At 38.0% G+C, this 23,199-nt stretch overlaps 3 protein-coding genes across 3 annotated transcripts in view; 2 read left to right on the top strand and 1 right to left on the bottom strand.

The window, feature by feature from the left end:
* Positions 1–1,191: 1,191 nt before the first annotated feature.
* LOC105034479 (uncharacterized) lies at positions 1,192–13,775 on the top strand. The gene is made up of 4 exons (XM_010909662.4): positions 1,192–1,535; positions 3,246–3,347; positions 10,856–11,016; positions 13,455–13,775. The coding sequence occupies exons 1-4, from the start codon at positions 1,433–1,435 to the stop codon at positions 13,560–13,562; spliced, it is 474 nt and encodes a 157-aa protein (XP_010907964.1). The 5' UTR covers positions 1,192–1,432; the 3' UTR covers positions 13,563–13,775.
* A 472-nt stretch (positions 13,776–14,247) lies between these two features.
* Positions 14,248–16,654, top strand: LOC105034478 (uncharacterized). Its single transcript, XM_010909660.4, is given in 2 exon segments — positions 14,248–15,930; positions 15,933–16,654. Coding segments are annotated over 2 exon segments (1,080 nt in total). The 5' UTR covers positions 14,248–15,122; the 3' UTR covers positions 16,205–16,654.
* A 2,680-nt stretch (positions 16,655–19,334) lies between these two features.
* The window catches only part of LOC105034477 (uncharacterized), a 34,632-nt gene continuing 30,767 nt past the window's right edge, over positions 19,335–23,199 (bottom strand). Inside the window, exons 2-3 of the mRNA XM_010909659.4 lie at positions 20,211–20,361; positions 19,335–20,079 (exon numbers count right to left, since the gene is read on the bottom strand). Of these exons, the coding sequence (XP_010907961.1) occupies positions 19,550–20,079; positions 20,211–20,361 (681 nt within the window). The 3' untranslated portion in view covers positions 19,335–19,549. The remainder of the gene's footprint in view (positions 20,080–20,210; positions 20,362–23,199) is intronic.

Here is a 23,199-nt window from a genome sequence, read left to right as displayed (position 1 = left end):
AACAATGCTTTGGGATTGCTCATATACTAGACAAATACAGTGATGTAGCCAGGATTTTCATCCTAGGGATTCAATATATAAATTAAAATAAATAAATAAATAAAGAAGAATCATGGAGGATGGAGATTCAAACCACTAAGCTAACTAATATTCTTTATTCTATGGAGGTCCAAAATTATATATATATATATATATATATATATATATATATATATTTATATATATAATAATTTTTTGGATAATATTTATATACCACTAAGGGTATTGATGGGGTTCAATTGAACCCCCACGCTAAAACGTGGCTCCCCCCCGGGCAAATATGGGATCTGTTCAAAGTCAGGTCTTCTCATCCTGATTCCATATATTCTTTTCGGGATTGCTCGATTCATGGCCAATTCCAAAGAATCTGAGAGTTGATTGGATCCTATCACGGTGGAAGACGGGGAAATAGAGAAATAGCAGACGTTTGAATCAAAGCACTTCTGAAGTTCTAATTGAAGTTGTTCAGCAGAATGATGGATCTCGTTTGCCTCTTCAAAGCTTTACACGAATCTCCTTCCTTTTAAACTTGCGTGTAATATCTGATCTTTGATTAGCTGGACTTCTTCTCTGCTGGCATTAATCTTTTAAGACTTTTAAGACTTGACATTAATCTTGAAACCAAGGATCAAATTCAAAACCAAACTAGTGCCGTGTAATAGTCTCTAGGAGTTCATCCCAAGGACAGGGACTCAAATTCACCCTTACATTAATTTATATTGGGACTTCTTTTCTCCTGGTTAAAAAGAAAGCAAGGAACATTAAATATGCTTGGTTCATGAACGAATTGAAATCGAAATAGATTGAGATAAGAATCATAATAGCCATATTAGCTAATATATTTGATTTATGATCATGATCAAAATAAAATTTGAATATTAGAAGAGAGTTAAGATATATATATATATTTTTAAATCAGAATAAAAATAATTTTTTTTTCTGATCAAATAATTAAAATAAAAATCACTTATTTCTATTCTTACTCTAAACATGCTCTCAGTTTCAAGCCAGCCCAATTAGCTTAGACCTACCGTATCTAATTTTTCATCTTATCCGATTGCCAGTGCAAGCCGTTAGATCCGGCGAGGTTTTAGCCCAACTCTGGCGCATGCTTCACTTTGACGAGGAAAGACGGAATAGCGACTGGGGAAACGCCCCCGTGTCTCCGCTTCCGCAATCTAACACCAGCCTTTCTCTCTCCCATCTCCAAAAACTGGAATATCTAAATATATCCTCTTGCAATAAATTCGCTGTATCCGAACAAAGTCCAGGCTTTACCCAAAAAGAAAAACAAAACGAAGTCCAGAGATCCATCTTTATCCTCTGACAAAACCCTAGAAATTCCTCTCTCACCGCTGTTCCTGTCCTACGGACCGACCACGAAGAAGAAACGATGGAGATGATGGCCGCTCGTTTTGGGCTCCTACGCTCTCTCCTTCTGGCGTTCTGCCTCCTCTTCCCTTCCGCCATCGTCGCCTCCTCGGTGGCGTACTGCAGTGAGTTTTTCGAATCTCTTTCTGTCTCTGATTTGTCTTCTCCCTCTGTCATTTTTTGGAGGATTTCTTGATGGTTGCTGTTGCCTTTGATTTGTCCGAAAGAGGGGCGTATTAGGTGGGATTCCGTGAGCTCCTCGTGCGTGCGCAGCGATAATGTCGATTTGGTTGTTATCTTAATGTCGATGCCAATTAATTCCACATCGTCGCCAGCTGAAACTGTTTCCTTTTGTCTTTTCTAGATCATACTGCACGCATCTCAAAGGGTTTTGACTTTTTCCCTTTCTCGGAGATGTTTTTAAATCGTTTTTTTTCTTTAAACTTATATGGAGAGTTGTTTATTTGTAATTTAGTTACTGAGTTATGATTGCCTTGCAAAAATGGCACCGGGATGGTCGATTTTTGGTGGTTTTATTTTGAGATATATGTTTTGGAAAATTGTTTAGCTGGTATTTGGTTTGCAGAGTGGTTCCGTGATGTGACATTTCGTGGAATTATGATTCTTTGATTATGCTGCTGACTTTGTATATTGATGTTTAAAAAGGAATTACTTGTTGATGCATAGGATTGTGTTATCTATGTAGATAAAGGGTACCTCGTTTTCTTCTATTAGAAGCCTTTCTGATGCTGGTGTGGAGTCTGTGAAAGAACTAGAGTCAGGTCTTTATGGATTCCATTGATGATGTGAAGTTCCTGGGGTTTTGCTGGTTAAAGTCATGTCCCTGTATTTGTGACTTTGCATGAAAGCTGTGCTATGTCCTCTTGCGAATGCTATTTCTCAGTTCATCTACAAGGCTACGTGGAATATGTTTGAGGCCAAACTGATTTTAAGATGCCTCAGAGACAGGTGATCTGAAAATCTATCCCTGCATGCTGTGGAGTATGTGGATTTGATGATTCTCATGGTCATGGGAGAACACGGAACTGTAATTGCTCAAGTTTGACATCTCTCCTGTTGTACCTGACATCTGTCTTGGTGAATTTAGAAACCTCTACCATTCCCCAGTGGTGCCGGAAGTTTCTGGCATATCTAAAGATGAGAAAAGAGTTTATCTCATTTTGGTGAAAGTTTGGGAAAGCTTCAATAGCATCTAACTGTGTGTATAATTACTGATGTATTTAAAAATTAGGAAAGGATTTCTCTGATCTTGTTAAAAAAAAAAAATCCAATTAAATCAAATATTAATTTTATTACCTTCATCTCTTGCCTTATCATGTGCAATACAAATATGGTTTTGAAGGCCCAAAACCACATTTCTTTATGTGGATTTTATTCTTCAAAGAAGCCTTGTACCAAGCTAAACATTCTCAACTGCCTCCTCCATCTTCTTCACAATTTCAACTTCTTCTAGAGGCTTGAACTTTTCTTAATTCTGTTAGGCATGTGGTTGAGAGTAGGATGATGTTTAATTGCTCATTTAGCTGATTCATGTGGTCTTTTCTTCTTAAATTTGACCATATGATTGAATAGTTCTATTGATCTATTCATTCTCTTATATCTACATCATTTTCTTGCTAGTTTTCTTTTTGATAAATGTAAAATAATTTGATGTAATAATTTGGCTTATTTTGTTATCAACTTTTTCTAAATCTCATGGCAATTTCATGTTTTCATATTTACATGTTTGATCATTATTGGATTCTTGGATTGTTTTGTGTGTTTGGCTGCATGGTTAGTGGTGAATTGAGTTCATTTCATGTGTAATTTTGCAGAGAAGGGAGCTGACTATGCAGTTAAGGTCAGTGGTGTTGACATATCTCCAGATCCGATTGCACGGGGCAAGCCAGCTACGTTCACCATCTCTGCATATACTGGTAAAAGCACATGTTTGCTTCTTTAGTTTGTCTATTCAGTCATTCTCATTTACTCTTTGCATGTCCATAGAAGTCTTGCTTTTATTGTAGTTCATTATTCATCCCTGCACTATAAACATATTTTGTAACGTTAATTTTAAAAAAAATTCTCTGCACAAACAGGCATAATTCTTTTAATACATTAATTATGGTTAAAATTCTTTTGATCAGAGATATTCAAATCAACTTCTTGTGAAGGAGTGCTTATGTAATTGATGAGTTTTATGTTTGCTCTCCCTCTCCACATTAGAAAAACCCACCTTACCCCAACCAATACTTTAGTGAAGTCGTGCTAACTTATCAAGTCTTGGATTATCGTAGGCTATGATTGAGTTGTATATAACAGCCTGCAGGCCATCATTGAAATAGAAGGCTGCTGTTTTCAGTTCATGAGTCTATATTTGATCAGTATTAGGCTGACCATTAGGTCTTTTCGGGCCATAGCTATTATACTATATGATTATATATGTAACTAGGGTGGCAATGGGTTATGTTGAGTTGCATCAAACTCAACCATCAATATTAAAAATAAGGGTGGCAATATTTAACCACTTAACCCATTTAATTTATTTCTAGGGTTTTAAATTCCGTGGGACCGGGTTGTCTCGCTTTTCCTATGGAACAAGATGCATTGCCATCCCGTCCGATTCCGTCCCGACACTTGGGATAGGGGATATCCCAAGATGTCTCAATTGGAATGCTAGGACATTAGTGGGATGGTTATGTCCCAACACATGAGATGGTATCCCGTTCTAGTATCCTGCAGAATGTCCCATCAGAACCTGAATCCTTTTTTATTTCAATTTGTTGTACATTGAGTTAGATTACTTGTTTAATAAAATGGGCAAGTTTGGATGTGGATTTTTGACCTATTTAATAAATAAATTGGGTTTGACTCAACAAATTTTTGATCTATCATGTATCTCACCCAACTCGTGTCTTATTCGACCTAGCCCGATTGCCACCTCTAATTTAAAAGCATGATCTAAATCCAACTCCATCCACTAACAAGTCCATCATGCTTGACTTAGTCTTGCTAGTGAGTCGAGAGCTGACTTGTGACCAACCAAGGTTGATAGGGAGGAGGAGAAGATAGAGGGGGTGAAGGAGAGAAAAGAGGAAGATACAAGTGGAAGTGACTGAAAGTGTGGTGTGGTGGTCTCAAGCTAGTGGAGATGAAAGGATATTATAAGAGAGGGAGGAGAGGAAAGGTGGAATATTTAGAGTAGAGAAGCGTTTAGCATAGCATTTGTTATATGTTAGCAGCGTCGTGGCAAGACAAGTTAGAAAACTTAAAAACTTCAGTTTGATCGAACATATCCAATAAGTCGGGCTTGCATAATCCATGAGCAAGCTAGATTGGATTAGGCAGATTGAAAGCAGGTCAGGTAGAGTTAGGTCCAAAATTGCCAATCTGGTAACTAAGATCAAACAAAGTAGGAGATAGATTTGATGATTGGATATAAGATAAGAAATACTTGGATTAAGTCTTTAATAAGCATAATGGAGAAGGTTTTGCAACATGCTGTTGGATGTATGCCCTAGAAACCAATCTTGACTGGCACATTTCATATCTCTAGGACATAATTTTGTATTTATTAGGCAGTTATATTACCATTCATATCTATGTGTCCATGAATCATCTAAGGGATTAACAAGATGATGACACATATTTTCAAAGAATTGAGAATTTGAAGCATATGTTATTGATGGTTGATTCTTAAATTGCTCCTGGTCATAGGATCATATGGGGATGGTGATTGATCTGGATAGATCAATGTACGGATTGCTTTTTTCGGACAGATGGGTCTCGAGTTTGCAGTGTAGAGACACTGGAGCGAAAGTGCAAGTGGTTGTTAGAGAACAACTAGCACTGAGCGTGATCAATACGAGAAGTTACATGGATGTCTGCTCACTCGTTAGTGACTTTTTCGATGCTGTAGTTGTATGACTGATCTTTTGACCTGAGATAATACAACTGCTCGCAGCGAGGCTGCTGGAGTTTGACTGACACATCAACATGGGTCTCAAGGAGCCCTTGTAGTAGATGTTGGCGACAGTTGGTCCACTGTAGGAGTGTGGTGTGTATCAAGATGGGATCTATCGATTTCAGCAAAAGAGAATAGTCCTATGAGATTTAAGAGGTTGAGTTCTTAAGTCTATGGCCATAGCAATGTTATTGATGAAAAAGAATTTTCATAGAATCACATATGGACTTAAACTGATTGAATCTATCATATGACCGATGTTGAGGTTTAACAATTTATCCATGACCTGTCATCTAGTCGGGACTCACGATAGAGGAATTGAATCATACGTTAACTACATCTAGAGGTTTATTTCAGTTCTATTGGATTGTCACTACATACTGTTAGGTGTCACTAGTGGATTGTGAGAGCTCACTAGGGTTGTTTTGGATCGACAATCCTTGTTGAGTTAGAGTGAAATTATTTTGATCCATTGAAAAGAGTTTCAATGATACAATGATAGAGATCATTGTATGTCTCACTACCAGATAGAATTGAACCTATGAGGTCACACAACAAAGGGATTAGGCTTAAAATAAGTAATTAAGCTTATGAAGTGTCAATTGGATTTAGAAAAATCCATTGAGTTCATGGTAACTTTGCTAGCACATGGTTGGATCCAATTCCTCTTTTCGTTGGGGTTACTTATTTGATAAGTTAATTCTAACTTAATTACCTACTAATAACCTACATGAATAAGATTCATGAGACTTCAATTATTGGGTTTCTAAGGTTATGGATCATATAAATTAAGGGTGCAAGTTCCTTATAAATCTCCTTGATAGTTATTATGGGGTGTCATTTTGATTTGATCAATTTGGGCATGTCCATTAATTAGAGGGCTTTTAGTTTTCATATAGGATGTCTCTTGGGTGCAAAAGAGGATGTCTAATTATGGGTGCAAGGGCTCTAATAGTTGGTGCCTAATGGGCTTCCTAATGTAAGTTGGATAACTTAAGTTAATAGAAATCCTAATGCAAGTAGGACTTGTATTATGAGATTTAATAGGATTCAATCCTTATGCCTATTTAAAGGGATCTCCCCTAAGGTCCCTAGAGCATCAAAACCAGCAGCCCCTCACACCCAAAGGCTTTCCCCACGCCCTCTCTTTCTCTCCCTTTCTCTCCTCTTGGGTGTTTTATACACCCCTTCCTTGGGACGCTCGTCCCAAGGAGTTTCATGTCCAAAAAAGTTTGGGTGCCTCTTCCTTGCTGGTTTCTAGCATCTGGTAGCAGCACATAGCAAGGAGAAACTCTAGAGAAGAAGAGAAGAAGAAGATCAAGGAGAAAGATCAAGTGTTAATCGCGATCCAGGCTTCGTTCAGATTCAGCAAACTAAATTTTGGAGATTCAAAATTCAGATTATAGAGGACTGTTCCAAGCTGATCACGAGTGGATACTCGTAGAGGTCAGACACTTGTGCAGCTAACAGAGAGCCTCGTATCTTCCAGATCCAGATTTGAAGAAAGAGATTGCCAAATAGGTATATAATTTGATCACAATCTAAATTTCAGCATATATCAATTTCAGCATATGAAATAGATCCATGTGGTTTTATATTTTATGCATGCAAAATTCAGATTAAAATTGTTTGAATCTTATTCTCCGCTGCGGTGTTTAGAAAATTAAGTTTTGAAACACATATGCATGCTTCAAACTCCGAAATTCCAACACACTTAATTATGCGAGGCACAACCTAGCCCTAGACCCTCATATGAGTATTTTGCTAGGCTGGGCTAGCAAATCTGGTCCATCCAAGCCTATGTTGGCATTAGATATTAGGCACCTAGATTGGCTAGAGCTTGGCAAATTGGTCCATATCTCCTGCCTTTTCTTTCTGACTAACTTGCAACACTTCATCTTTATTTCTCATGTAGGCTTTTCCCTTCTTTTTCCAACACCCCCCACCCCCAACCACACACAAAAAAAAAAAAATGCTGCTCTTCTTATGTTAGTCTACTAAACATTCCTTCATCTTTTGCCCCCATCCTTTTCTGTTCTATCTTTTCTTTTGTTCTTTCTTCTTAATTGTTTCTTCTACTACAACTCTCTTTCTTTGAGGAATGTCCTTTTCCTTTGTCCCCTCTCCCTGTTACATTAAGCTTATGCTAAATTCATATCGCAATAGAGATGTTATGTGAACAGTAGCTCAAGGCTATTCTACTAATTGTTTCTCCAAGTCCTAATCATAGAAACTTTTACCTTTCTTAGTTATTATTTTTTTTTATACTCTCAGTAGCCAAAATTCTAAATTAGAACTATTCCATTTTAGGAAACCTTAATCAGATAAGTGTTAGCTGGCCATTTAATGCTGGAGTTTTGTAGGCTATTGAATTTCAGATCATAACTGTTTTCCAATAATTAACGTTTGCTATTTGAGATAACACTCACTAGTGTTGAAATTACTAGTTATGGTAACTTGAGAAACAGATTTTTAATTAAAGAGAAAAGATACTGTTAAGAAAAGATTTTTCAAATTACCTTTTTGTTTAGCAAGTTATGCAAATTGTTCTTGAAATGAAATCCCATGTATTCTTGGAGACCGTTCTTAATGTTGTGGCCCTGGGTAGTTTGAGTCCAAAAGGAAATATTGACTTTCAGAGGAGTAGCCTGCCAAATTCTTTGTGGCTAGCCCCACATTTTCCTCCTAGATGATCAGATACTGATCGAACAGGACTAGTTGATGATTCTAAATATTATTAAGGTTATGAAGGCCAGTCCACCCAGAAGCATATGTCACTCTGTTAACAAGGACCCGATGTATCCAGCAACTCAATGGATGCTACTTTGATGGTAAATGCATAGCCCCAAATACTAGGGCATAATGCATATAAATGTGATTTGAATTGAAAGGTCTGAACTTTAATTTAAAATACCAAAATCCTAGTCAGACTAAATCTGAATGACCCTAAGGGATCAAAACCTTCATACGTGGTTATGTTTGACAGGTTGGTCTTTGATAATTAACCTCTTTCTTCCTCTGTGTGCATGAATATCTGTATGTGTTGTAGCCTAACGGTTGTAAATTGTCATAGTAGGGATATGTTATGTTAATCAAAATTTTGAAGGCAAACTAAATGTTGGGGGGTGGGTTGGGGATATGTTATGGATATCTGTCTGTCTATGCTTATGTCTGGTGAAGTTAGCATACAATCGATAACACTTGGCCCCAAATACTACCAACAAAAAAATCAATGGTACCCCTATCAAGTAAAAATTGACATCATTGATCATGATCTAAAATATCTAAATTGCTTAGAAACCAAAAGTTGTGTAAGATCTTTTGTGTATGCATGATGTGGATACAAAATGGACAATTTTAATTATATAAAGCATGCTTTGATTTCATTCTTAGTTTAGTATTATCTAAATCAATCAAATTTTGGTTCACATGTGTTTTAAAATGTATATATCAAGATCAACAGTTTGGATTCTGAAATTATATGACCTCTAATATACCTCAACTTGCTATCTGTATTGCAACCATCCATTTTGCATTCACTTGATGCATAGGAGACCTCCAAAGTACATTATTTTTGGTTTCTAGAGAATTTAGATGTTATAGATCATGATTTAATGTGTGTTGTTTCATTTTGACACCACCAGTAAATTTTCTTTGATTGTACTTGGAGTGAAATACTATCAAGGCTTATAGCTTTGCTATATACATACCGTGGAAGGAGAGATCTAAGATAATTTTTATTATGGATGATCTCCTTAGCAATAAAACAAGCCTCAAGATGTGTAGGTGACCTCAATTGGACCATCACATGCACATATATGTACATGAATGAAATAAACATACTTGTGCAGACATATATGTATTTACGTATAGCATAGTCACACAATTCTGCATAAATGCTATGTCTATGTGTGCTTGTAAAGTATCAGCAAGTACACATTTATGTTTGTATCTGTATTATATTCAAAACTTCTGCTTTATAAAAAATACTATTTATGATTTAATAAATTCATTTTATAATGCTCATAAATGCTAATAAATGACTGAGATATATATGCAATCGGACTCAGGGAAAAACAAAATACACAGTGTAAATGTTCCATTCAAAACCCCAGAGCTTGGTTCTAGCCTTCAACAGGATGGATAGTTGAGGAAGCTCCACAATCTCATCCCTTCATGATAAGATAGATATATGCCAGTTCTTCTATTATCTTTTATTTGTACATTTAATATAAATTTTAGAAACTACATTGCATATCTTGAAAGTGTTTTTGATTGTAAGATCATTATGCATTGTTTACAGCATATTAGAGTGTTGGTTTGTTTAAGATCATATGACAGCAGAAATGTTGCTGAACCAAAGAATAATTGAGTGATCCATGTCCTGTTGGATGTGTTACATCCTTGGGGCCTAGGCAATCACCTGGGTAATAGGTTAGGTCTGTTTCTTGGGGTCACCTGTGCTTTTTGATAACTATGTCAGAGGTGTATCCTTAGAATTGAAGCTTATAATAATTTTAAAATCAGTATGGAAAACCAAAATAAAAATTCAGACTGTTAATCATGGTCTAGGAAATTCAAAATGCTCCTGAAACCAAAACCAGAAATTCTTGGTATCTTGCACTTATGCATCAAGTGGTTCAAATATACAATTTAAAGGCATAGAACAATATTTTGATAAACTTTGATTTAGGAGCATCCAAAGTACACTTTGATATCCTTTTTAAATGTCTCCATGAAGATGAACAGTTTGATTCTAAAATTATATAGCCTAGGACATGTTGTAGCACACTAAGTCTGTCTACATGTCCTTTTATGTCCATTTGATGCATGTGTAGGAAACCTCCAAAGCATATGGATTTTTCTATGGATATTGAAGTATCCTCGATTTTGATCAAGATTTGCGGATTTGCAATTTAAAACCTTGTTATTGGTTTCACATCAATGATATTGAGGTTTCAATCCTCTTGAAATGATATTATTTCAAATCTCTCTCTCTCTCTCTCTCTTTCTCACACATGCGCGCACTCGCGTAGAGACACACACTCACACCTGCGTGAATAATATCATTTTGAAATGATTTTATCTCTGGATTTGTGAATAATCTGTTCAGCTGTCTTGTGGGTTGATTTAAAACCCCAATTTTTTGATTTGTGGGTTTAATGATGTTTTTGATCAGACCTATTGGCAATGGGGTTGTTTGTGTTTTGCTTTCTTTCTATTTCTTCAATGATACATCATTGTAAACTAGCTTTGTAGCCATGACGTGCTGTAAAAAGTTGTGAAATGATTGAAATATTAATATGCCCATAACCTAGTTATCTGTGTGGGTAATGCAATCACTATTTAATGCATGGACAAAGTATTAAGGTGTCTCAGTTTACTTCTTAGATATGGACTTGCTTTTGTAGGCTCACTAGTTGAATAATCTACTATGCAGTATGCACAGGATGATTAACCATTTTTTATGGTCTGATGCAGGGAGTGTCATTCCTGAAGGAAAATTGGTTATTGATGTCAAATATTTGGGATTTCATGTATACAAGGAAACTCATGACCTTTGCAAGGAGACATCATGCCCTGTCTCAACCGGTGCATTTGAGATATCCCATAAACAGACATTACCAATATTTACACCACCGGTAAGATGTTGTTAGCGTTTTTCCCACATATGCAATGTTTGCATTTGATTGAACGTGCTGAATTTTGCTGGAGAAGTTAATTTTTCAACGATTCACAAGATCCTTGAAAGAAATGTGGTTTGGCTATAATGTATTCTTGAACCTTCTACAGTATAGGAAATATTTGTCCATACAGATGGATTTGTTTGTGGAAAAATGTAGGAAACAATCTCTTAGCACCATGACACCATTGTTTCTACCAAAATGACCAACAGATGTGGTTGTGTGAAGTTCTTCATGGGCAGAAGAAAAAGGAAGAAAAAGGAGATGGATTGTGTCATGCGTACAGATTTTAAAATTAAAGTTATGATTCAGTGTTTCAAAATGTGGTATGCATATGCAGTTGTATTTTCTAATTTTAAAATAAATAATATACATAAAAATAGAATAATTGCAATAGTAACAGTAGCAACTTTAATTACAAGAGCACATAGAAGTTAGTACTTCATGCTTAGTAGCCATTAGCAATAGTTATGAGTTATGATATTGTTTACATTAATATTGTTAACCATGCCTGTATCTGGCCCAGCCATAACCTGCAGCTGTCCACAAATCTGTTGAATCTGTGGGCTCTCACGGCATATGCAGCCACAAAATACTAAGTGGGCCCACACATATGACTGTATAGAGAAATTCTTTGTGCACCGCGGACGGTGCAGAATTGCGCATACCGCACGCAATGATTGGTTCACGGCGGGGACTGGAAGAAAAAAAAAAATTTCGCACGCTGTGCCCCGGCCCCGTGCGTGAGCCAATCACCGCGGGCGGTGCGTGCATTCTGCACTGCTCGCAGTGCACAAAGAATTTCTTGACTGTATGATACTAATTTAGACCTGTATATCTGTCCATGAGCAGCCCATCCACATATAGCAACTGATGTGATGTATTGTATAGCCACATTGCAGCCACGTTGACTGCTTTCAAACAATATTATGGCTTCTTGCTCACTGATTGCTGAGCAGAGTCCTTGATTTCGGATAGGATCACGAAACCAAGTCATGTAATGTTAAGTTAGCCAGGACTACTAAAACTGATATATATGTTAAAAAAAGGAAACTCGGAAGATGAACTATTTGGGTTTTTTTTTGCTCTCTATTTATTTAGGGTTGCGTTTGGTGCATCGTCAGGCAATCTTGGAAGGTAATATGGATTGTCTTCAAGATAGATTGCCACTATTAGATAGTCAGTAATGTTAATTACTGTGCTTAGTACATAGATAATGTTACAGTAAAATTATTGAAAATCTTAGTTGACATGTTTGGTATGACAATCATATTACCGATAATGTGAAATCAAATTTTCAAAATATTCTCAATAATTTTATCCTAGTACTTTTTTTTTCTCCGGTGAGAAGTAATAGGAGTGATGTGGGTGTGCTGGTGGCGCGGAGAGGTGGCGAGCCGAGGGGTGTGGGGAATCACGAGTATTGGGGGGTGGGCCCGTGTGGAGTCATGAGGGTGGTGGGGATGGGCATGGAGGAGCCACGGGGGGTGATGGGGGACAAGGACGGAGCTGCGGGCAGGCAAAGGGAGATGGAGGAGCCACGGGCCAGGGGAGCACATGGAGAGGGGTGGGGGGGGAGGGTTGGACAATAGATTTTGTGTGATTTTTTTGAAGGATAATTTTGTCCAAAATTTTTATTGTAACATTGCCAAAGAAATGGTAATTTGGATAGCCATCCCTCCCCAAGGTATTTCAGATTGCCTCATGAAAGGCAATCTGGATTATCATTCAAAAAGCATACCAAACGCAGTAATTCAGATTACCATATTAAATTGCCAGCAATCTAGATAGATAGTCAGCTACCAAACGCAACCTAAAACTTTAAAGCATATTCTATATCCCAATGAATTATCCTGTATGTAAGACTGTTTGCCTGGAATGAGTCAATGCTCTGAAAAATTATGCGAACTAGAAAACGTGTGACCACGAAGTGTCAACTCACGGGATACCATTTGTAGCCTATGTTCAAAAGTCATTTTGATTTCAGGCTCTCAAGTTGTATTTCTTGCTTGATCTACTAAAGATGTATTCTCTGTGATTGTCTGTTAAAACCAGCATATATTGCACAAGTTTGCTTCTCTCTGTTAAATCATGTGAAAATTTTCTTTTCACCCCGCTTTTAGCTTACTGTGGCACGTGATAGCTATGTAAGTATATTTAATCGCAATAAGTGGGATGAGTTCAGGTCTGTCTACTTTTGTCCTGCTTTATCCCTCCACCCGCTTCCCCCCTTTCCTCTTGCCCTTTGTCCATGTGGTTTTATCATATCCTAAGCCCATACTGAGAATTGGAAGTGGAAGTTGAGCCAGTGGGGGATCATTTTTGCTGCAAAAATAAGTGTGGAATCATTTTAGTAATGCTATTTTAATCCTTCTGATGATTCATTCTCATTGCAGGGCTCCTACACACTTACAATGACAATGACAGGAGAAGATGAGAAGCCACTGACATGCATCACCTTTGATTTCTACATCGGATTCTTCTCATCTGTAGCTGATATCTAAGTGGTTCAAATATGAGCTATCAATAGTATAATGTGTATCATGCCTAGTCTTTTGTTCATTGACATCACCGAACTGGATGGATTTCCATGTGGTCGAACTCTATGGTATCCATCATCATGCATGAATGCAATCCAAATCAGTATGAATGTTCCATATTTCCGCTGGATTATGAAACAAATGGTTTAGATATGAGTAGTTCTTCCCTTCAAACCAGCTCTCTCTCTCTCTCTCTCTCTAGTGAAGACATGCAATGGTGTTGAAGTATTCATGGTAAATACATACACACGTTCATTCACTATTATGTTTACATCCCTTTATCTGGTTTAGTAGATTTGGAGAATGTACATTGTTTTGCATGGAGGTGGCTTTGTTATAAATGGATTACATGAAAAATTACTGTCAATGTACTGTATTATCCATTACAGTTGTTATTCTGCCACGGAAGGGAGAATGTTTGACAAATCTAGTTGGCAGAAACGCTGCCAGGTTGCAATTGCTGCACACAAATCTTTACACTAGGTAATTCGGATGTGGATTTCCATAATTTATGCTAGACATGGGTTATGAAACCTTTCTCTGATTTGCGAGAGGATGAGAACAGCGCTGATCAGAGAGCCACAATGATCTCGGAAGACCTGTGGAAATTTATCGCAAGGACACGGGGGCCTAAAGCGATAAAGTGGACGATTTGCTATGCCTTATGCTGGCCTTCTATTTAATCAATAATCAATATGTTATATAAAATGAAAGGGGGTTAGGTTTAAGCAGAGTCAACTATCGACCAACCTTTCAGAAAATGGTTTTTTTATTCATGTGATTGGTGTTAGGGTGCAATAGTCTAGGAAACTATGAGCAAATACCTGTATCACAAAACCCTATTCCGAGCCCACCATCCATGGTAATTAAAAACGAAGCTATAGCAGGATCACCGGAGTGTCAGACTAGGATATGCCATTCCAAGAGGTAAACCTTGTGCCAAAATGTCTCACAACTACACGTGAGACCTGTACTGATCCCTTCTTGAACTGATAGTTATTTTTCTACCGTGAGATTTGTGTTATCAGAAAATATTTTCTTGATAAATAGACGTTTGATGGATACTTGATCACATATTCACATGCTTGTTTTCCACGGGAAACAATGCTGCCTGGCTGTGGTCCATTCAGTTACTTTAACCTTCGGATAGGCCAAAAGTTTCCGGCAAGTCGCATTGCATTCATCGCATCCCATCTTCCTCCGCGTGGCCCCACCAGGAATTATGACCGTTGCCCGCAAAACCCCAGCATTGGATTCTTGGTGGCAACTATTTTCAAATTTAAAAACCCCACACCATTATAGCCGTTGCCATCCCAGCTTTGAGTAAAAGCTCGGCGTTGCTTCTTCTGATCCTCCCAACTCCCTCACACTTCAATCTCTAAATAGAATCATTTCGTGTCCTTATTTCCAATTAATCTACATTACATCCACACAACGCCCCTCTCTTTTCCTTCCTTCTTTTTCCTCCAAATCTTCGCCTTCCTACGATACCAAATTGTGGTTATCAGAGGGGAGAAAGCAGAGATGAAGGGGATGAAAGGCAGGATCCTGAAGAAGCTCAAGTCCATCCCCCATGTCGGATACCTCAAACAAGGCCGAATCCTCCACGTGAATGCCTCCGATGGGTTGCTCGATGACTCCCCTCCTCCCAACCCCGGCCGGATTCTCCGCAATCTCCCGGTCACCAGAGAAGAAGACCCCGACTCCAAAATCTCCACACCCTCCCAACCTGAAATCATCGATGTGGATGAGCTCATGAGAGATCTCGAAGACGAGGAACCGGAGCTCAGCAGTGGAAATAAAGAGAATATCAGACCGGTGTCGCCGCCTAAATACCCGGCTTCGTGGAAGAAGAAACCAGAGAACTCCATCCAGTCCAAAACCGAAAACTATAATTCCGATCTCGACATGCCCACCTTCCGACGGCCGGACCTCAATTCCGACACCCTGTTCGACCCCGACCTTCTGGCTGCATTCGAGCAGGCAGTGATGGACCATATACAAAGCTATGAGGAATCTAGGAGCAGGGCCAGGGCACCAAAAGAAGAAGAAGAAGAATCCCATATAGATGAAGAGCCTCCATCAAAAGTTCCTCGCAAAAGTGAGGACTACTTTAATCCACTGATGGAATGCGAGGAGAGGTGCTGCCCTCCAGGAGGGATGGGAGCTATAGTTCTGTACACGACGACCCTCCGAGGAGTGAGGAAGACCTTCGAGGACTGCAACAGCGTCCGGTTTCTGCTTCGGAGCTTGAAACTGTTGTTCTTGGAGAGAGATGTATCGATGCACATGGAATTCAGGGAGGAGCTTTGGAGAGTGTTAGGGGGCCGGACGATCCCCCGAGGCTCTTCATAAAGGGGAGATATATAGGAGGGGCTGATGAGGTGCTGGGGCTTCATGAGCAGGGGAAGCTGCTGCCTTTGGTGCAGGATTTGCCGCTGGACCGGTCGGGTGGAGTGGCCTGCGAGGGGTGCGGTGGGGTGAGGTTCATGATGTGCTCCGAGTGTAGTGGCAGTCGCAAGCTTTATCATGATGAGAATGTGATGCACATCCAATGCAGTCATTGCAATGAGAATGGTTTGATACTATGCCCCATTTGTTGCTGAACATGCTGGGTTTTCTTGCCTTTGGAGATCTCGCCAGAGATTCTAAATTCTTTTGATGGTCATTTTGCTGCATCATGTGTACTGTTCGTGGGTATGTATGTGCAAAGGTTTTCGAATATGTTTGAAATGGTACGGCAATTTTGCTTGATCTACTTCCTCTCAAAAATTTCGCTAGATCTTCTAACTACTTTCTCGCAAAGTTGCTCCATTGTCCTTTCCGATTTATGGTTGGCAGTCATTTTGCCAGATGGCGGTTGCTATTGGTGCAAACATATAAGAGGGCTTGAAGTTCTCAATAATTCAGTGTTGCGAACCTTGGCAATGAAATTTGGAGCTCTTTCTCTGATATTGTTTTTTCTCCTTTTACCCTCCCTTTCTCTTATAATCGGATAGACGACTCTGAGATTGCTAAGGAAGAGTTTGCTACCATTCTAGAGGGATCTGTATTTAAGGCTTGGAATATTTATTGCTGATATTTGAGAGCATTTAATTTGCGATATATATATATATATATATATATACACGTGTATCTTGATGCCACAGAAAAATATTCTAGAACTGCTCAAAGACATATTTTAGGGTTTTTTTGAGAGTAAGACATCTTTCAAGTTACTCATGCATTATCTAAGCTAGTGAAATCTTTCCTTGGTGGGTGACTTGGTGAATGTGCCACCTTGTAGCATTTCAGCCCCATGTTTTTTCCTAGTCGGATTTCTTCTTTGATGAAACCGTGAGTCATGTCAGCACGTTAATTTTGTTACTGCGTTCTATCTGTAGGTTGATTCTAAATTTGTTTCCAAGTAATTATTCTTCAACATTCTTTAAAGTAATTGCCAATAAAGTTGGCTCATTGAACTAGAAAAAAGAAGCAGCCAAATTATCAGCAATTAGCTTTCTTGTAAGCCTTTTAGCTCTAACTGCGGAGGAGTTCTTTCCACTCTCTTCCCCATCATTTGGAGAGAGGTAATTCTAGAGGAGTTTTATATGGCTCTTTCTGAACAACAAGCTCCCAACTTCGGTCAACCTCAGTAAAAGAAACTTAAACCTGACCATATGGTCTGCGGAAGTGGGGACAAATCGGCCTATCACCTTTTTATCCAAAGCGGATGTGTCTCAAGTATTTGGAATCTACTCTCGCGTTTGGCTCAAGAGAAACAACGGAGTTTTTCAAAACTCTAGTGCTTCTTTGATGGATCCGATAAGGAAAGCTAAGAGTCATTTCAGTTCCTAGTTCCCGCTGGTGTCAGCCAAATATTTCCTCCCGCAAGACTCCCTTCCGTTTATTTTTTTTGTCTCAGTTGTCTCCCCTCTCTTGGTGGTTGTCCATCTTCCTTGTTTCCACTGTTTTGCTTGGCCTTCCTATTTCCTCCTTTTTCTTCCTACTACTGTGTACTCGTTTCTGTCTACTTCTTTCTTCAACAAAAATTGCTTGGGCACCCCGCGGCGCCTATTGGCCTCTCAAAAGAACAAAACAAAAAGAAATAAATAAATAAATAAATAAGCTAGAGAATAGCGGGATTGGGGACCTATGATGCCAGTTTTTATGTTCCACATGCCAATCAGCCTCGATAGCCGGGACGAACATTGTTTGGAATCGAACCCGTTCCCTTGCCTAGTGGCAAGGGTTGTACCATCCAAACCAACACTCCAGACTTTTGGTCTGCCTATAGTTTCCATTGGTTCCTACTCTTCAGCTATCAATAATTCATCGGTGAGATGGTCGATCAAATCACAACCATTGCCTATGAATCTTCCATAATCCTTTGTCTATCAGGGAAAATTCTATGTAAGCAAACCATCTCATCATTGGCGATAGCATACATCCTACTTTTTTTTTTTTTTTTTTTTTTTTATAAGATGTTCGTCCATAAATCATACAAAAATCAAAAATCAAAAAAAATATCCGCAAGCATCTCAGCAAAAAAGAGACATCGCTCCAAACTTCATCAGGAGCAACAAACGAAGCCACCCAACCTGCCACACTATTCGTCTCACGATAGTATCCGAATATCATATTTTTTCGAGCCAGCTTCTCCGAGTTTTTTAAAGGTTTGGCACTCCCATTTTCATGTCATTTTTTTGGTAGAATATACCCAACGGCCCTTGCCTAAATGGATTGTGCACCTCCCTCTAGGCTGATAACAGAATGTGAGAAGGTCCATCGCATACTTTCTCTATCGGAGGGCGCTACTTGCCACCCTCTCCCAACCCTCTTAGATCAGTATATGGGCCAGACCGCAGGGAGGAAAGAACAAATGGAAGAAAAATAAGATTCGGAAAACAAATTTGATGACGGTCGAGAATGATACCCTAGGAAGTAGGAACAGGCTGGTAGCACTAAACCTTCGACAATTATGATGAAATTTTCTCTGATCGATTAACATATTGAGCCCAAACAGAAAGCACCCCACATGAGATACCAGAACCTCAGAACAATATGGATATAATAATTAGAAAGAGAGATCCATCATTTAGTAGAGTAATGCAGACTTTTCCGATAAAGGACACACGTCAAGGTATTAGAAAAATAACCGTCAAAAGATTAGCCTTCTTCGTATTTAAGGAAAATTTTTCTTTCTTCGTGTATTCTTCCATGTTCTAAGAGAAGTTCATTCTTGTTTTTACAGCTGGTTCTCTTCAAATAAACTGAAATTTATTATCTTAGACCTGGTTATTATAGAAACATAAGCATGTACTTTCCCTTATTTCACAGCTCTTCCAGCAATAGCCACAACTTATTTATTGGGAATGAACTATAATACTTCAATTTGGGTTTAAATAAGGCAGACATCATCAGGCAGGCTGTGGCATGTTTAACTCACAAACATATTACCTCACACTGGAAATACATTTTAGTGAAAAGGAAAACAAAAAATCCCATCACCATTTAAAATGCGGACTCCGTTCAATCTTTAGCAATAAAACACTGAATGAATAGCTCATACACAACATTGTTCACCAACAAGATTTTTACCCAGAATGCCTGCAAAGTTTCAACAAATTTTACCTCTTACATCAGTAATTTACAAAGAGAATTAATTGGCTATGAAGAACGATAAGTAATATCCTGTAAAGCACAAGGAAAAACCTGCTAAATGAAAACAAACTTAGCAGTTAGAAAAGTTACCAGTGAATTTAAGTCTGGCCTCATGCACGAAACCTGTGACATACTACTGTAAAAACAAAATACAAATATTTCAAGAATATTGAGTTCACATGATAGGCTAAATGGTATCAGAATATATTCCAAATTACACCTCAGAAGATTCAAACAGGATACTCTCAACGACCATCACCAACTATATGTTCAGACTAAAACTAAGAAATAAACAGATTAGAACAGGCTCAGCAATTATCTGGGTAGATCTCAGGCTGATGTTGGCCATCATCCAGGTTGACAGGTGCATCCTCAGGAACTGCTGCATCATTATTTTTGGGGGTTCCATCTTCTGGAACCTTGCTATCTTTGATCTCTTTCTCAGCTGAATCAGCAGCTGGAGGCAGTATTTCAGTATCAGCAGGGTCAACCTTATTGCTTTCTTCTAATTCTTCAGTTTTCTCTTCAATATTTTCTGCTCCCTCTTTTACTGCATTTTCTGCAGAAATAACCTCTTCTTTGAATTTTTCCTCAACTTCTTCAGCTGCTTTCGTTTTTTCATTAGCTGCACCTGTGTCTTCAACTGTTGCATCTTTGGCTTCAACTTTTGCATCTTCCTGAGCTGCAGCAGCTTCAGTCACACTATCAATATCTTTTTTCTCATTTTCTGTTTTTTTGAAGCTTGCTTTTCTTCCTCGTTTTCCTGATTTTTCACCTTCAGGGTTTTCTGTTGCCTTTGACTTTTGATTTATTCTTGCTGAGCGCCTAGGTGTTTGTCCTGTTTAAAGTCCATGTCAAAAAAAAGAGTGAACAAAGGAATCATATTTGCTAGAACATGTATGCAAAGCTTGTGCATATGCATGGAAGAGGTGGAGGATTAGCAAGCAACCATGAGAGAGAGAGAGAGACCTGTTCCCCAGTCAAATTCAGAGGACGGTGGATTTCCTGGGTGCGAACGTAGGAAAATATCCAGTTGTCTCTTGTTTTTTATTTCCTCACCAGTAGGTGATATAAAAACTACATCATTTCTGCGCGGCGTTCCTCCTTTCTTGGGCATCAACTGCGAATGCAGGAAAAGACAAATTGTGTTATTAAGTCAAGAAAATGAAAACATAAGAAAGTGTTATGTGTGTTCTCTCTGTGTAAACAAGTAACAAATATTTCTCCAAATATGACACCGAAGTGCCAGATTTTACTCCACATGCTATTTGTGTTCTCCATGCATCAACAAGTAACAAATATTTCTCCAAATATAACATCAACAAAGTGCCAGATTTTGGCCCACAAGCAAATCCTGTGGAAAGAGGTTGAACAATATCTGACTGAAATAGTTCTCTGTTGAAAAGGTACGTTTGGGAATTATACTTACCAAAGAATAGGACTTCACGCTCTTCCCTTGAAGTACATTAAAGGAAAGAAAAAGGGGAGGTTCCGAACACTTCCCAATTCTTGCATCTCCAATACATGTTTTGTGTATATGTACATATATCCACAGATATATATATATATATATATATATATATATATAAATGATGACATGTCCATCCCCTTTTATGTTTATCCTACCATAGTCCCAACTTCCAACTTAGGAAATCCTCTTGTATATGAGGTCTAAGCAGCATGTACACTAAATAAATGAGGGCTGGTATAGATATCTTCTGAAGAAGCAAACCTTGTTGATATAGAAGCAAACATGTCCATAATTTTGGTTTTTTTTAGTATCATAATAATTAATTATAGTAAAGATTTTTGTAATTATAAAAATCAAACAATTTCACCAAGTATAGGGCGGAAATGATATCAAATCTACTGCATGATGGATATGTCCATCGAATGCTGCATAGATATCTATGATAAAGCAGTATTAAAATCTATCAATTCACTATTCTAGCCTAAAGCAGCTTAAACTTCTTATGAAACTAAAAAAAATCCATGCATATTCGGGTCTCGTGGACTTCCACAGTTATAAAAGAACGAATACAAATGATTCCTCTTAATATTATCCCAGATGACACAGAAATTATAATTATACATCTATCTCTGTCTATGAGAAGAACCTCCTAATAAAGAATAGGAAACAAGTAATTTTCCAGATAAAGGAGAGGAAACGACAAATGTTACCATATAAGGATATGACCATGAAGTAATACAGAGATGTTCCTAGTACATTTAAGATTGGTCAGATAGCAACAAACCCACGATGTTATACTAGCACTATAAGATGCCAGAATAAACAGAATATGTGGGAAACACCAGAATGAAGAGGATGGAGAAGACAACCTATTCTAATCAACAAAAGAAATAAATACTTTGATTGCTCAAAAGCTTTGCACACATATGCCAATTCAGATACATCATTTTACGTAATCTCAGGATTAATAACTTTGACTATGTAAAACCTGTATACAGCATACGCCATTTCAAATACGCTGTGTTACACACAATCTCAAAATTGATTAACACAATTTTTAGTCAAGTAAAAAGTGTCAATAACAAGATTGCAGTGGCAAAAGTTTAAAAATTAAATTGTACGTCTTTGCCCAAAACATTCAAAATATCAAAAACCATAACTGCACCATAACTAAGTTTATCTGGCAGAGTTTTATAGGGAATGTGGTGTACAACTAAGTTCATCAGGCAACACCATAACTGCAGTTTCCCTGGTGAGGATGCTGTCAGAACTATTTCCCAGCATGAAACAAAATAAATCAAAAAATTTTCCAATTCAATATGTAAGGATGGGCCCAAAATGCTAAGGGATTCACAATTAGGGCCAGCAAAATCTTCATTTGATGTTTACATAGTAACAGAGCTAGCATAAAATTCCGTGTGTAAAAACCTGCTAGGACACCACAAGCTAATGAGGGAGCACATCAGGACCTGTAAGATAAACATACATTTTCACTCAGAACCTTTGTTTGAATGTTTAAACAAAGAAACCAGAAAAGAGGATGTAAGAAATGTTGACAGGTTGCTTTGGTCTTCAATTATTGAGATAAATGAGTGTAATGTTAAACACGGTTATTCAGAAATAGTTTCAGGTTTTTTAACTAAACATTAAAACAGGAAAGAGAAACAGGTTGTCCAAAAATGGGGATTCCATAGGCTAAGGTTCCTTTTTGATTTAAAAGCTACAAGGAAGGTTTTCAAAATACAACGTCAGAGATCTGTAGATTGGTATAAATACCTGAAATGAAATCTAATAAAAACATTAAAGTTCACTGATAACAGGGTAATACAGCATGCATGTCAACATTTAGATTGAGAAAATCATTGATCAGATCTGATCGTAGGTACAGGCTGTGCAATAAATTTTAATCCCACGCTCAGCATAACTGGAAATTGAAGAAAGCATAAAAAAATAGAAAAATACAGAGAAGATACAAGAGGAAGAAAAAATGGATATGAGCAATTCAATCAAACTGAGGGCATCAGTTATAAGTTCTTACAGATATGCAGTGCATGGCAAATTTTGACTTAAGCAGGAGTACAAGTTGTTACTGAAGTGGAATAGGATTAGAAAAGTACAAAGAAGGGATGAGAAAGACCAGGAAAAAGAAATGTGTTGAAAGGAGCTAATCCCCATTTTATTATCAAAATAGCTTATTTATTGACTCTCCCTACAAGCAACCAATCATCCCTTACTAATTTAATAAAATAAGCCAACTCTAATTCCAAGATTTTTCCTTTTTTGATTCTTAACATGGTTTGCCATACTAATATGAATTATCCAGTACTGAGGATATTGTACTGTATAAGTAAGGTACCATTATGGTACTAAGGTTTAATATAGCACAGGCTAAACCAGCCTGTACCATATGGAGCTAGCCTGTTCTGCATGGCATTCTGTTGTATCAACCCATACCATCCAGTTTTGGGCGATAACATAGCTGGGGGT

This window comes from Elaeis guineensis, chromosome 2 (assembly GCF_000442705.2).
Source record: "Elaeis guineensis isolate ETL-2024a chromosome 2, EG11, whole genome shotgun sequence".
In the NCBI taxonomy this organism is placed as follows: Eukaryota; Viridiplantae; Streptophyta; class Magnoliopsida; order Arecales; family Arecaceae; genus Elaeis; species Elaeis guineensis.
Note: the sequence above shows the minus strand (reverse complement) of the source record. Positions and strands in the feature narration are given on the sequence as shown.

Excerpts from the sequence above, each read along its gene's own strand:
- LOC105034479 (XM_010909662.4), top strand. The coding sequence starts at position 1,433 with ATGGAGATGATGGCCGCTCGTTTTGGGCTCCTACGCTCTCTCCTTCTG. Across the intron at positions 3,348-10,855 it reads CACCATCTCTGCATATACTG|GGAGTGTCATTCCTGAAGGA; the intron begins GTAAAAGCACAT and ends GGTCTGATGCAG. Across the intron at positions 11,017-13,454 it reads TACCAATATTTACACCACCG|GGCTCCTACACACTTACAAT; the intron begins GTAAGATGTTGT and ends TTCTCATTGCAG.